This window comes from Mus pahari, chromosome 6 (genome assembly GCF_900095145.1).
Source record: "Mus pahari chromosome 6, PAHARI_EIJ_v1.1, whole genome shotgun sequence".
NCBI classification, from domain to species: Eukaryota; Metazoa; Chordata; class Mammalia; order Rodentia; family Muridae; genus Mus; species Mus pahari.
Window position 1 is genome coordinate 38,542,268 of NC_034595.1, and position 15,673 is coordinate 38,557,940.

The following is a 15,673-nucleotide window of genomic DNA, read 5'->3' on the forward strand; positions in this document are numbered from 1 at the left end:
ATTTCTCTAAAATGAAAGATGCAGTTATTCAGTGACATTTGTCATTTACTTATAAGACTATTCTAGGAATCAAAAGTGTTTTCTAAAATTTGACAGACAAACTATGGCTATTCATCCTTAACTGCTTATTAGACATTTCCTCAACAAAAAAAAAAAAAAAAAAAGACCTAAACACATTATAAGAAGCCAAAGCCAAGTACATTCTGAACTCCTTTGATGCTGAAAAGAGAATTCACTTCCAATATATGAATATCAGCTGCAGTTCAGTGACAAGACTTCAGGGTAAGTGCATCACAGCTAAATCAACTTGAAAATGCTTCATCTTGTCAAATCAGAGAGTCTCTTGCTTCAAGGCTCTTACTTGAGATTTCTTCTTCTGAAAAATTGATTTTTAAAAGAGGAAAATAAGTATTATAAGTAGGAACAATTCCACAAAGTAGTAAAGTTCTTGATTTAGCAAAGGTTCACTTTGTGCAAGACTAATATATAAATGAATGAAATTATCATTTCTACTCAAATGCCTTTTCTCAAAATAAAAATCAATGTACTTCTAAAATGTTTTTCATAAAGTGTTCATCATAAAAAAAACCAAAGTGATATGTGAAAAATCTATATAACAAGACCTAAATCAGTCCTAAATACCTAAGAATAATTTTAATACTTTATTATAAAAATAAGAGAACTATGAACCATCTTCTGTTGGGGGTTCACTGATCTGACTGTTACCAGATGTTTCTGAGGTACACCTTTAAGCTGATCTGGAACAGCTTTCTCTTCAGGAAAATAAGACGTGCTGAATGCTTGGCTTCAATAACTTACACTGTTACAGGCTGAACTGCCCACCAACACACTGTTGGAATTCTAAGACCAGTATCTCAAAATGTGACCATATTTGGAAAAATAGTCTGCCTGTGTGTGTGTGTGACATAAAGTAAGGGTTTATTACTCCTCTTACCCTTGATGAAGGTATAAGGGTTATATTTGTCACATTACCCACCCTGACCCTGATCACACAACATTCACTTTGTACTATATTTATGACAAGTTAAGTAAACAGAAGATTAGAAACAGCCTGGGCTACATGGTAAATTTGAAGCCAGCCTAAAGTATATAGTGAGGTTTGTGGCTAGCCAGGAATAGGTACTACAATGCTACTCTATCTTAGGAGGGGAAAAGAAGTTAAGAGAATGGATCACCAAGGGTGCATGCACAGGTTTGGTTAACTCTTACCATTTAAATTAGGCAGAAATTCCCCAAGGCTACATGGTAATGTGGTCTTCAATTTTTGTTCCACCAGAAAAGCTTTAGTTAGAGGTGATAAAGTCTGTGTTTTTTCATCAAGTGACACATGGGAAGATGGCTCTGCGCAGTCAATAATGTCCCAAACAGTGTGTGCATCATCTGTTTGCACAGCTTTGGCTACAGGGCTCAGTTCTACTTTGTGTTGTTCAAGTATCTTGGGATTGGACAGGTGAGATTCTTCCCTGATTTTGCGAAGAGATTTCTTCAGAGCATCATAACTAGTGAGAAGAGCCTGTAAATTGGAATCTAATTCTGGAATAGCTTGTCCTTTTCCCACATCATCTAGAAAAGCATCACTGTGCACATAACTCTTTGGTTCCAGTTTAAAACTGGTCTCTGAACTAGCAGAACTATTAAGACTTAGGCGACCAACTTCTTCTGGAAGAGTTTCATGTAATATACCAATGCCACTCAACCTCTGAAAAGAATCCCATAACAGAGTTTTATGTGTGGAAGGCTCACTGCAAGAAGCTTGTGAGTGGTCCGGTACTGGTACTGGAACACAGTCCTCTTTACTTCTACCCATCACATCTATTCCACTGCCCACAACAGGGGAGAATGTCTCCATTTGACTAGTTTCTGAAAGCCTGATGGTTGCACATTCTAAATCTTGCTTACAAGTCATTTTCTTATTTACCAAATCTGACACATCTTCTGTTGGGGGTTCACTGATCTGACTTGTTACCAGATGTTTCTGAGGTACACCTTTAAGCTGATCTGGAATAGCTCTCTCTTCAGGAAAATAAGACCGATCAAAATCTGGGGAAAAAATAGCTAGGCTAAATTCCCTCTGATTATGCAGTGTAGATGAAGACTCTGACGACACTTCTCTATCTTTGGCATCCACTAGAATCCCATATGAGCTTCTGTTATCTTCGGTTTCAACAGCTTTTCTCCATGAGCTCCTAATATCAGTTACTAATTAAGGTGGGGGAAAAAAAAACACATATTTTATCATTTACATATGCCCAAACACAGACATGTAATTAATATACTTTATTCTGAAAATAAAGCTACTGCCTCAGTTCCAGTTCCATACATATGCCAACAGCATGACAAACCAAAGTATCGGAAAACTTCATCTCCAAATGACCAAATTCAAGTCGGTACAAACAACAGCAGCTGTTCTTGAGATACACATAAACTTGTATACAATGTATTTGATTATATACATGAAAGACATATCTACTTGTCTTGCCATACCAGACATGGGCAGAATTGTTGTTGTTGTTAAGAGATTAGATACTAGGGCTGGAGAGATGGCTCAGTGGTTAAGACCACTAACTGTTCTTCAAGAAGTCCTAAGTTCAATTCCTAGCAACCACATGGTATCTCACAGCCATCTGATGCCCTCTTCTGAAGACAGATACAGTGTACTCATATTATATTAAATAAGATTTAAGCCAGGCGTGGTGGCGCATGCCTTTAATCCCAGTACTTGGAAGGCAGAGGCAGGTGGATTTCTGAGTTCAAGGCCAGCCTGGTCTACAGAGTGAGTTCCAGGACAGCCAGGGCTATACAGAGAAACCCTGTCTCAGAAAACCAAAAAAAAAAAAAAAAAAAAGATTTAAATAAAAAATTAGATGCTAATATTAGGCTGTCGGCCATTTGATCTCCCAAAACTCCTCAAATCTGCCATTGTAGCGTGGAAATGGCTATAAGCAATGTGTCTATAAATGAGCAGGTCTGTGTTAAATATAATTTTTTAAAAAGATAAACATACGGCAGGACCCTATTTAATTCAGTTTGTCATTTGAAGAACACCAACCTATGCTGTCTCAGTTCAATGAATTAAATCAGCAGCAAAGATGAAATTGTATTCAGTCATTCAACCCAAATGATCTGCACTGGTTAGATAAGGAAGTAAGTATCAGGTTTGCCTACACCAATTGCAGGAACTAGAGGGAAGCATTTGATATTCTGCTTATTTTAGCCATGGGGTAAAGATCTATATATACAGTGGTGGCTACTTATGACTGCTGACTGGAAAGCAAAATCACCACTCTCCCTAATCATGGACATCTGACCTGAAGGTGAGAATTTTTCTTAGCACATTTACTGAATTTATTCATTTGTCTATTTAGTGCATGCCTGTACGTGTGTGTATGACTACACACATGCTATGGTGCATGTATGGAGGTCAGGACAACTTCCAGGAGTCCATTCCCTGCCATGTGGAAGATGGCTCAACTGGCCCCAGAATTTTTTTTAAGTGACCAAATCAAATATTTTTCAGAAAAATAGTCAAGTAAAACAACTAAAGATTACAATATTAGGACTGATTATACTTCTGAGGTACTCGGAAGTCACAAAAGATTACTGATGGAAGATGGTTGTAAAACGTGAGTGATCCTGCTGAATACTTCAACAAAATTCTATTATGTCAGAATAAAGAGCCACAGTTGGCTAAACAAGTAGAGTTTTAAATTGTTTCCAAAGAACTGTCAGATCAGATCATGAGTCTAATGGTGGGAAATGTCTTAGAAAGGGAAAAAAGAACAGAAATTAACTTACTCAAGTTTTCTGGAGTCCGGGGAATTTGTTTCCTGGTTAAGAAGGGATTAGAAATTAAAGTGTCAATTAGCTCTTCCAATTCAACTTCTTTTCCCTCAGAGAGCTGTGGTGAATCAGACAGAACTACTCTGGCAACCTACAAGAGGAAAGAACAAAAGAAAACTGAGCAAGACCAGACAGAAACCTGACAGTGCAGGTCCTCTGCAATAGCAGTACATGCTTCTCTTAACCACTGAACAATCTCTCCAGCCCCTAGCCTTCATTTTTATTATGTGACTCCCTTACTTCAAATTTCTCAACAATTAACTCTACTCCATTTTTTATCCCAACACAACCTAGGGAAAAAAAAAAATCACAACTTTATAAGCATATTTATTAATAATCCTTTTCTAACCTCATCTACCAGACGATCTTGCTCTTTCTGGAATGGATCACTCTTCTTCGCCGGCAGAGACCCTCTAGAAACACTACTTTGTGCATTCTTTGCAGTATCTGATAGAGGAAAGTCTTCCACTTCAGAGTCTGCTATTTTCTTATAAGTCAAGGTTTTCTCTATGGGAGTCCTCATATTTGGATCCTGAAAAGAGACACACATTATAACTACATGATCATGGCTGGCACTGAGGCTCTTTAAATGGCAGATCTAAATAATTCCACTCTCACATTTAGCAAGAGAATAGAAATGGCACTAGAATGGGAGGGGGAAAAAAACCTTGACTGTAATAAGTCACCAAAAATACCCTATCTATAAATCACTACTGTCACATTAGCTGAAGCTGTTTTTAAAGGCAAGCTATGCACCTGTATAATCCCAGTACTTGCCAAGGCTGGGGCAAGAGAACTGCCATGAGTTCAAGATGGACTTGGGCTACACAGCAAGTTCAAGACAAGTCTGGGTCCATTAGCAAGGCCATGTCTCACAATAATGAAAATCGCTTTAGACCATACCTTCTCAAAGAGTGTAAAGCTGTTTGTATCGGAAGACGCAGCACACTGTAAGGGGAAAGGCATAGGGCTGAAAGAAAAAGACAGGAAATTTCAGTTCTGTGGAGAGAGGCATGCACTAACCTCATGGATCTGAGCAAGAAATTGTCTGCCCCGTATCTGTCCATGGCGATTTCACTCAATTCGCCCTGGTCATCGAAAGGCAATTTACTCTGGGGAGGTCCAGTGACAACTGGAGCAGCACTTCTGCCCAGGTTGCGTATCACTCTCCCGAAGAACCCCAACAAGTTGCATATCACTCTCCTGAAGAACCCCAACTTTCTTACTATATATTTTTATGCCTCAAATATTTTTATAAGGTTAAATAATGATATACAGCAATCTGTATACAACTTAAAAATTAATTCTACTAACTAGGACTGCATTATTACAATGTCCTCTCTCAGCACACTAATAATACAATTTCATAGTAGCAGACTTTCATATTCCTGTAGCCAGGCATGGTAGCACACACCTGTAATGTCAGCATTTCAGAAGTTGAGTCAAGATCAAGTTCCAAACCAGACTTGACTACAAAGCGACCATCTCAGAACAAGAACCAGGGTTGTAGAGGCAGCTTGGTGGCAAATACTCACCATGTAAACCTAAGAACCGTATAGCCCTGGCTGTCCTGGAACTCACTCTGTAGACCAGGCTGGCCTCGAACTCGGAAATCCGCCTGCCTCTGCCTCCCTAGTGCTGGGATTAAAGGCGTGCGCCACCACGCCCAGCAGAAGATTTATTTTTAATAGCACTTAAAATCCCATAGCAAGGATAAAATACACGTATACACACTGTCCTACATGAAATCCTGAAATTTTCAGCAAAAAGAAATGAATTTTTAAAAAGTAAGAATATAAATTATTTTTAAATATGAAAAAAGCAAATAGCAGTTCACCCATCTTAAACTCCAATGCCAGTGTGGTTGTATTAAGTACTTTTTATATTGCTCCCTTTCCAGGCCATACAAAGAACACATTAAAATAATGAAAATATGTTTGTTTATAGAAGTGCAAGTTACTATGCAATATCCTGTCTTGTTTTATTAATAAAAATAGTAATTTATAAAAATTTAACCTACTTCAGAGACATACATGCACAAAGGGATTCTTGTACTTCTCATGTACAGATATTCTTTTTTATTAACATAAAAACTTGGGGCTGGAGAGATGGCTCAGTGGTTAAGAGAACAATGACTGCTCTTCTGAAGGTCCTGAATTCAAATCCCAGCAACCACATGGTGGCTCACAACCGTCCATATCAAGATCTGACGCCCTCTTCTGGAGTGTCAGAAGACAACTACAGTGTACTTACATATAGTAAATTAAAAAAAAAAAATCTTTAAAAAAAAAATCATAAACTTTAATTTTGTGGATCAAATTCTTTTTAACTAACAAAAAGGCTTAGTATTTCATCCACACTCAGTTTCTCCTGTGACTCTTGCTCTATATCAACTATGTTACATATATAATGAAGCTGATATGTTTAGAGTCCTGTAAGCTTGATAACCCGAGTCTGTTCCCTAGAACCAAAACAGAGCTAGGAGAGAACCAGCCAAACAACTGTGGCTGACCTTCTCAGGTGTGCCATGGCCCATGTATACACAACACATGCACACGCACGCACACAACGTGCACACATAAATAGTAAATAAATTTTCTTTAAAAAACCATCAAAAAAAGTAGTTCAAGGTAATGAAGGTCATCCAACCTGGCTTATATGAAACCCTGTAAAAAACAAAACAAAACAAAACAAAAAGTAACTCTCAATTTCAAAAGATATTTTAAATTCTAAGGTCAATTTTTTTTTTTTAAACAAAAAACAAAACCAGAGACTTTTGGGAAGAGCACTTTGCTTACTTTTCAGATCCAGAATACAAAGTGAACAGCTGTGTTAATTCATCTGGTGGGTTTTCGTCCTTAGAGAGGCTATATTGAGTTCCAGGCCAGTCAGAGCTACATAACAGGACTGGGTTTTTGTTCGGTTTTTTTGTTTGTTTGTTTGTTTGTTTAGTTCTTTCAGAGACAGAACAGTGGTTAAGAGCACTTATTACTCTTCTAGAGGACTTAAGTTCAGTTTCAACATGTACATGAAAGCCGCCCACAACCACCTCTCACTACAGCTCCAAGGGATCCAACACTCTCCTGAGTTCCACAGGCTCCAGGGTGCATGTGCACCTAACATAAATGAAAAATCAAATCAATCTTTTAAGCAGGTGGGAGATGACGGCTCAGTAGATAAAAGACTGGAAGTCTGAGTTCAATTCCCAGCAACCACATGGTGGCTCACAGCCATCTGTAATGGGATCCAATGCCCTCTTCTGGGGTGTGCTCAGTCACAGGACGGTCATATACATCAAAAAAGTAAGTAAATCTATATAAAAAAATGTCTCTGACCTTCACATGTATACAATGGTATGTACATACCAACGTCCCCAAATAACCTATGCCACCCTCTTTCCCCACCACCACACAAATTAAAAAAAAAAAAAAAAGTAAAACAAATAATGAATCAGTAAGAGGTGCAACTAGAGAGGCAAAGCCTTGCAGTGGGCGGGTAGGAAGGGACAGGAGGGTAGGAAGGGACAGGCGGGTAGGAAGGGACAGGCGGGTAGGAAGGGACAGGCGGATAGGAAGGGACAGGCATAGCTGAAGAGATGAAAAGTGATGGAGGTCAAAACACACTGTAGTAAAATCTCAAAAACTTAGGAAAATATTTTTAAAGATGTATGAATATATAATGAGCCATTATGTGTTTTATATATATACATATATACATATACATATATATTCTAATTTAAAGTATGCCAGACTGGAATTTTGTTTTTCACATAAGTTTGCAGAAATAAGTAAAGAAGAAACAGATAGAGTTGAGAAACATAGGGTGTGGTAGCAATGCCTTTTATCCCAGCACACAGAAGCCAGCAGAGCTCTGTGAATTTACGGTCAATGTGGTCTATATAGTGAATTGTAGACCAGCAATTCAAAAAAGTAAAAATGTCAAAAAGTAAATCAACTAAGAAGACAGCATCACCACGAGACATTGGGAAATTGTGCAAAACCTGCTAGAAAGAGGGTGCTCACAAAGAACAGGACAGGAATAAGCTACTACTGAATACTGGTTTCAAGTACAATGCTATCTTCCCCATCGGCTTACTCTAATGAATACAGCAATATGACTTAGAATGTTCTGACCACCTGTGATGACTACTACGTGTGAATGAGCTAACTGTACTCTTTCTTTGCCCTAGTCAGGGTTTCTCTGTGAAGCCCAGGCCATCCCAAAACTCACTCTGTACACCAGACTGACCTCCACCCCTGCCCCCTGCCCGCTGCCGCTGCCCGCTGCCCCTGCCCGCTGCCCCTGCCACTGCTTCTGCCTCTGAGTACTGGGATTAAAGGCATGTACCGACACTGCCCAGCTTAAAACTGTACTCTTTCCATGGTTTTTTAAGTATTATATTCAATCCATTGAACTCTCCCACTCTCCCAAGTAGTTGTTCCCTCACAATTTTCAGATGATTTATTTTCATATCTGTCCCTCTTCTCCTTGGGTTAGTTGTACTACAAGAAACCTACAAAAGCCAAACACCACTCAATAATACATGGTAGCATTAGAGCAATAGCCGCAAGCTTAAGAGCAGGTACTACTCTTACAGGGGCCCCAAGCTCGGGTCCTAGCATACACTGGGCAGCTCCCAAATACCTGAACCCAACTCCAGGAGTTCTGACACCCTCTTCTGAACTCCACAGGCACCCATACACACATATAACTAAAGGTACTAAAAATAAATCTTAGTCAAGCCTGACAACCTGAGGGTCAGCCCTGGAACCTACACTGTAGAAGGAAGTAATGAATCAACTCACACAGGTTGTCATTCTGACCCCCACACACGCACTCAAACATCAACAGAGAAATAAAACAAATGTAAAGAACAATGTAAGAGCTGGGAAGATGGCTCAGTGAGTAATGTGCTTCCTGCCAAGCTTAAGCTGGAGGATCTGATACATACACAGCACATACATGCATACACAAGCATATGCCACACAAATATGCATAAATCCAATTATCTGTTGAGTATACCAATTTCATTGTTACATATGAATTCTAACTTGCAATAAAAAAATTTGACCCATGTGTACTGCATACATTTACTTTAGCATTTTTGACTTTTTTACTCCTTGGTGGGTAGGAGGAACGGCACATATGTGGAGGTCAGAGGACAACGTAGGGAGTAAGTTCTGTAGGTCTGTAGGGTCAGAACTGAACTCAGGTCCCCGGGCTTGGGAGTAAATGCCTTTATTCCCTAAGCTATTTCACTGGTCCTCGGTTTTTCACTTTATATCACGCATTGATCATAACAGCTAAATCAAGAGAACAGAAAACAAGCAATAAAGAAAATAGAATTCCTAAAAGACATGATAACAAAATAGGTTTAAGTTTTTAATGTTAAATTTGGCATTAGAGTAACTCAAATTATCTTCTAATGTTTTTTATAAGGTCTGTGACTCTTTATAAACACCAAAAACTTCATTATAAACTGAATCTAGAGGTGCACACCTCAAATCCCAGCACTCAGGACACAGAGGCAGGCAGATCTCTGTGAGTTCAAGGCCAGCATGAGTTCCAGGACAGCCAGAGCTATGCAATGAGACCCTGCCTCAAAAAAAAAAAAAAAAAGTATTAACAGGCCAGCTGCGCCGCAGGAGCTCCGGGCTAGACGGTGGCACGGTGGCCCCTTGGCGGGAGGAGGATGATGGGGAGCGGGGGCGGTGCAGGGCCTCGCTGGTTCCGAGCCCGCCCGCGAGCCTGAGGCAATATGCTGTGGAAGGGCCTGACTAATAAAGAAGACTGTGTCCTCGTAATGTTCTAACTTCCTTGTAGCAGGCCCACTTTCTGAAGCCCCGTGTCATTCCAAGGGATGTTGGAGACAGCCACATCCAGACTGTATTAGCAGATACCTACGTGGAGCTACCATGGAAAAATCCTGGATGCTGTGGAGCTTCACTGAAAGATGGCTACTGGCCTTGGAGTCTTGGGCTCTCTGCCGCATCTCTCTGTTACCTTTGATAGTGACTTTTCATCTGTATGGAGGCATTGTCTTACTTTTGTTAATATTCGTGTCAATTGCAGGTATCTTATATAAATTCCAAGGTGTCTTGCTCTACTTTCCAGAACAGCCATCTTCTTCCCGCCTTTATGTTCCCATGCCCACGGGTATTCCCCATGAAAACATTTTCATCAGAACCAAAGATGGAGTGCGCCTGACTCTGATCTTGGTAAGATACACTGGAGACAATTCCCCCTATTGCCCAACCATAATTTATTTTCATGGAAATGCCGGCAACATGGGCCACAGGTTACCAAATGCACTGCTTATGCTGGTGAACCTCAAAGTGAATCTCGTGCTTGTTGATTACCGGGCTATGGGAAAAGTGAAGGAGAAGCCAGTGAAGGACTGTATTTGGATTCTGAAGCTGTGCTAGATTATGTGATGACGAGACCTGCCCTCGATAAGACAAAGGCTTTCCTTTTTGGCCGTTCCCTGGGAGAAGCAGTGGCCATTCACTTGGCTTCTGAGAATTCTCACAGGATTTCAGCCATCATGGTGGAGAACACATTCCTAAGCATACCACACATGGCCAGCACTCTATTTTCATTCTTCCCAATACGTTACCTTCCTTTATGGTGCTATAAAAATAAGTTGCTGTCCTACAGAAAGATCTCCCAGTGCAGGATGCCTTCTCTCTTCATCTCTGGCCTCTCTGACCAGTTGATTCCACCTGTGATGATGAAACAGCTCTACGAGCTCTCCCCATCCTGGACTAAGAGATTAGCCATTTTCCCAGATGGGACACACAACGACACATGGCAGTGCCAAGGCTACTTCACTGCACTAGAACAGTTTATCAAGGAAGTGATCAAGAGTCATTCTCCCGAAGACATGACAAAAACATCATCCAATGTCACCATCATCTGATGCCATCCTCTTGATGGATGCCTTGGGTTCCAGTGTGGAGATTGATCTTTTCTGGGTGTGTGTTCGTACTGGTCTGCACAGTGACTGAGCTTTGAAAGGCCTCAGCTCTCCATTCTGATGATCCTGTAACTTCCCAAATTTTCAAACTGGGCTTCTTAAGAGTGCTTGATATTCTCATCAGATCTCCAGCCTAGTGAAATACCCTTAACTTTAGTTTAACACGCTGGTTTGACAGATGTCATCCAAAAGGTTCCTGCTGGTTAAGTGGTATAATCTAAGTTGTACTCAGATGGAGACACAAACAAGAGACCTTCAGGTGTCTGTCTTTCCTTTAGTGAATATTGGGACAATCACGGTAAGCAAGCAAGTGCTGCTGCGTTTTCACCTTAAACATTAAGATGAAGTGCATGGTGATGTTTTACTCTTGACTTATGCAATGCGATATTTTTAATGTAAATAACACTGGTCACATGCCAATGTATATGATTTCCTGGGTTATATCTATTTTTATGTAAACTCTATTTCATTTCGGTGAGGAATGAGTGTGAGGCCTGTGGTCAGATTCCATGTTCTGCTGCTACTGAGATCCGGCTTTTTCCTAATAATAAACAGGACCTTTTTCCAATATAGATGTACTGTGTTTTTGTTAGGAGCTGTCTGGATTGTGGCTAGTGGGATAGGAGTTTAGCATCTTGCTGCAGCTTTCTTTGTATATTGAACTTTCTAACATTTGTGATTTTGGTTGCAAATGAAATTTTAGCCTCTGTCAGTTTGTGAATCTTCAGCTAAACAACAACAGCCACAGCGAAGGATAGAACTAGTCAATGGTTGAGTGAGGATAACTCAACACGTGTGCACACAGCCTTATGCAATGCTTTCCATCTGACTGAAGTCCCAGTACCTAGGATGTGCCTGACCTGACAGAGGCAAGCATCATTTATTGAACTTCTTGGAAGTAAATTTCAGAATGAAAGAAAAACAAAAAAGCAAATAATTAAGTATGGCTTAATATTCCAGTTCTGTATAATGGGCTATATAAAGTCTTAGGAAATTTTGTCAGTTTTTTTTTCCCCAGCCTGTTACACATGTAGCAATTAAGGAGCTGTAGGTGGGAAGTTGTGCACCCTTTAAGCCTGGAAGCATTTAGAAACATCCAGTCAGGAGGTGGAACCTGCCAAGTCCTTTCCCATAGTCCTCACCAGGTAGATGTGCTTGAGCCCTTGCACATTAGGTCAGCTCCAACCCAGGATTGCAGCTAGCTTAGCTGTGTTTATTGACCTTCCACAAGGAGCTAGAGCACAGTCACAGTGAGTCAGTAGTCTTGACCTTAATTTACAACTTTCCATGGACACAGGGCTAGAAGTACTTTTGCCAAGTAGCATTCTTGGCCTTCATTGTATGCCAATGTTTAGAAAACAATAATGTATAGTAAGTATAATTTCTAAAGAATAATGCTTTTCTATAAATTATTAATTGTAAAAAGTCTTGTTTTTTTTTTTTTGTTTTTGTTTTTTAAAAGATTTATTTATTTATTATATGTAAGTACACTGTAGCTGTCTTCAGACACTCCATAAGAGGGCATCAGGTTCCATTATGGATGGTTGTGAGCTACCATGTGGTTGCTGGGATTTGAACTCAGGACCTTCGGAAGAGTAGTCGGCACTCTTAACCACTGAGCCATCTCACCAGCCCAAGACTTTTGTTTTTTAAAGAGTTGGTAACTCATCATGGAGGGTGTATTTTGTATGTATAAATTCACCACAATTAAAGGCTGCTTTTCATCTTGTCAAAAAAAAAAAAGAATACCAACAACCATCAATATTGGGCCAGAGGGAAAAACAGACCAACTCACCCACTAAGAGCACTCACTCTCTGCTCTTGCAGAGCACCAGGGTTTATTTACTAGGCCTACAACTGAACTTACAACTATAACTCCTATTCCAGGGAATCCTCTCTTCTGGCTTCCCAAGGCACCGAGCATTGCACTTACATACATGCAAGCAAAGCACTCATACATATAAAATAAACAAAAATTTTAAAAGTCTGTAATATAATGCAAACAGCAAGCTGTGCAGGCTAAAACAGGAAAGACGCGGACCAACTCAGACCTAAACTAAACTCAGCCCCAGCAATAGAAAGCACCAGGTCTGATAGTTCCCCACCAAACCATATCACCTCAAATGCCCCAAAATTTTACTCAACTCAATAGTTCAGAGTGATTTTAAAATAGTTCACACACATAGAAAATTCCCAAACTTACCTCATGTAATTTCCAAACCTGTACTTTCTTCAAAACTCAGATAATTCCCATAAAACCCAATATTCAGATAAATAGAAGAAGAAAAATACCCAGGCATAGTAAGTATTGAATATCTTCTGCAAATGTGGATCTGCAGTAGAAAAACACTATCTGGTTGAGAGGAAGAAATTATGCACTATTCCACTGTACAGAAAGTTCTAAACTGGCTTAAAACAAAACTAACATCAATAGTCAGCAGAAAAGTCCAATGTTTTACCTGTTAGCTCCATCACACACACTTCCTGGGGTATCCACTTCTCTTCTGCTACCACTTTCTTGCTTAGGTTCTTTATGTGAATCTAAGGAAGTCCAAAAATTATTCTTTTAATTAGGTTTGTATATTCTAATATTCTAATATTCAAGGACCTTTAGAAATGGTAAAAGACCTATTCTTCCCCTCCTGAAACCAAGGTCTAACCCTTTGCTAGTGGTAAACAAATCTCTGTCACTGAGCTTCATGCCCAATTGTTTAAAATAGCTTCTAAACAGAAACCTATAAACCTGAGTAAGGAGCCAAGGCATGGCTCAGGAAATGAAAATGTGTCATGCAAATCTGATGACCTGAGGTCAGCTCCCGAGCCCAAGATGTAGGGCATGCACCCATAATCCCAGAACCCTACAGCAAGTGGGAGGCAGAGAAAGAAAAACGGCAAGACTGCAGGTCAACTGGCAAAAAGTCAACAGAACAGACCCTGCCAAGCACTCACACACCCACAGCCACCACACAGGAAACCTAGAGCCAGGGAGATAGTTGGCTCATCAGGTAAGGGTGCATGCCATCAATCCTGACAACCTGAATTAGCTCCCTAAACTCACATGCACTCTGTAGTGAGCATGCATACATAAAACAGTATTTGGGGGGAAACTAACCAACAAACTGTTAAGATAAAGTAATAAAGAAGAACAGATTATGTGGAAGCAGGCTTTTATAAAAAGCAGATTTAGCCATTCACAGTGCTGTGCCTCAACAAGCCTAGCACTTAGAAGGTAAAGGTAGGAATTCAAGGCCAGCCTCTGTTATACAGAGTATGAGACCAGCTTGGGCTACAAAGACCCTATCCCAAAACAAAAAAACAAAGCGGGGGGGGGGGGGGGGTAGATATGTGTATGGACCTGAGTTTGCTCATCAAATTCAGTGTTATATAACCACGTTATATTTTTAAGTAAATCAACCATGTCTAACAATATAAACATTCAAGAGCAAAAGGTACTTATCATACTTGAGAATACATTTATGTCAGTCAGCTTGCACATTTTTTATACCAACCTTTCAACCACTATGTTACTACCATACTAACACAGAAAAGATATAAACAATAGAGACCCTGACACCAAGTAGTCAGTCTAAAATAGTGCTGACTGAAGTGCTCTGTTCTACTACAGTAGTGTGCCAAAAGTATGCAAGGAGGCAGAAGATGTATACCCGTCCCAGTAAGGGAATGAAAAGACAAAGGTATCAAGAGGGTAAGTAGAGACTTCATTTGTCAGAGCATAGAGGCCATGGCTTATGGTATTTATTAGAAGGAGATAAACACCACTGAGACATGGTAAGAAAGGAGACTGGCAAAAGAAACCACGGCTACATTATAGATGCGGTGCCCCCTTTTCAACATGCTAATACCCAAGAGTCTTGCCATACTTGACCATTTAGCTAATGTGTCACTGCATAAGATAATGTGTCACTCGTCCATTATAGTGGTCTAAGTAGTATGTCAACTCAAGCTTTTTTTGTTTTGTTTTGTTTGAGACAAGGTTTCTCTGTGTAGCGCCGAGTGTCCTGGACCTTACTCTGAGGACCAGGCTGGCCTTGAATCCACCTGCCTCTGCCTTCTGAGTGCTGGAATTAAAAGTATGTGAAACCACTGCCTGGCTACAACTCAACCTTTTCAAAATCCCCTGTACTATGGAATCACAGAACATTCCTCAAATGAGAACAAACACAAATATCACAAAACTAGTAGAACACCATAAAAACAAATATCACCTGTTGCTGGCAGGTAGAAGCTGAAACTTGTCTGTCTTGCATATAAAAAAATGTTCATAAACAAGACTGAGTAGCTTGTACTCCAGCACTTAGAAAAGCCAAATCCAGAGGCTATAAAGATAGATGGCTCAGTGGTTAAGACCACTGGCTGTTATCTGAGAGGTTCAATTCTCTATACTCTCATGGCAGCTCATTTTGGTTCTAGGGGATGTGACACTCACACAGGCATAAATGCCAATGCTCATAAAATAAAAAATAAATGATTAATTTAATCCCAGCACTTGGGAGGCAGAGGCAGGAAGATCTCTGAAAGTTCAAGGCCAGCCTGGTCCTCAGAGTGAGCTCTCAGACAACCAGGGCTACACAGGAAAACTTTATCTTCAAAAAACAAAACAACAACAAAAATAATAGAGAGAAAGAGAGAAAGAGAGGAGAGAGAGAGAGAGAGAGAGAGAGAGAGAGAGAAAGAGGAGAGAGAGAGAAAGAGAAAGAGAGAAAGAAAGAGAGAAAGAGAGAAAGAGAGAGAGAGAAAGAGAAAGAGAGAGAGAGAAAGAGAGAAAGAGAGAGAGAGAGAGAAAGAGAGAGAAAGAGAGAGAAAGAGAGAAAGAGA

At 40.0% G+C, this 15,673-nt stretch overlaps 2 protein-coding genes and 1 non-coding gene across 3 annotated transcripts in view; 1 reads left to right on the top strand and 2 right to left on the bottom strand.

Annotated features, from left to right (window-relative positions):
- Positions 1-172: 172 nt before the first annotated feature.
- The window catches only part of Haus6 (HAUS augmin like complex subunit 6), a 38,227-nt gene continuing 22,726 nt past the window's right edge, over positions 173-15,673 (bottom strand). Inside the window, exons 12-17 of the mRNA XM_021200150.2 lie at positions 13,297-13,378; positions 4,765-4,831; positions 4,211-4,393; positions 3,817-3,952; positions 1,231-2,220; positions 173-376 (exon numbers count right to left, since the gene is read on the bottom strand). Of these exons, the coding sequence (XP_021055809.1) occupies positions 327-376; positions 1,231-2,220; positions 3,817-3,952; positions 4,211-4,393; positions 4,765-4,831; positions 13,297-13,378 (1,508 nt within the window). The 3' untranslated portion in view covers positions 173-326. The remainder of the gene's footprint in view (positions 377-1,230; positions 2,221-3,816; positions 3,953-4,210; positions 4,394-4,764; positions 4,832-13,296; positions 13,379-15,673) is intronic.
- Positions 4,904-5,034, bottom strand: LOC115064294. The gene has a single exon (XR_003844136.1).
- Positions 9,777-10,809, top strand: LOC110323086 (protein ABHD13-like). Its single transcript, XM_021200151.2, is given in 2 exon segments — positions 9,777-10,218; positions 10,221-10,809. Coding segments are annotated over 2 exon segments (1,002 nt in total). The 3' UTR covers positions 10,781-10,809.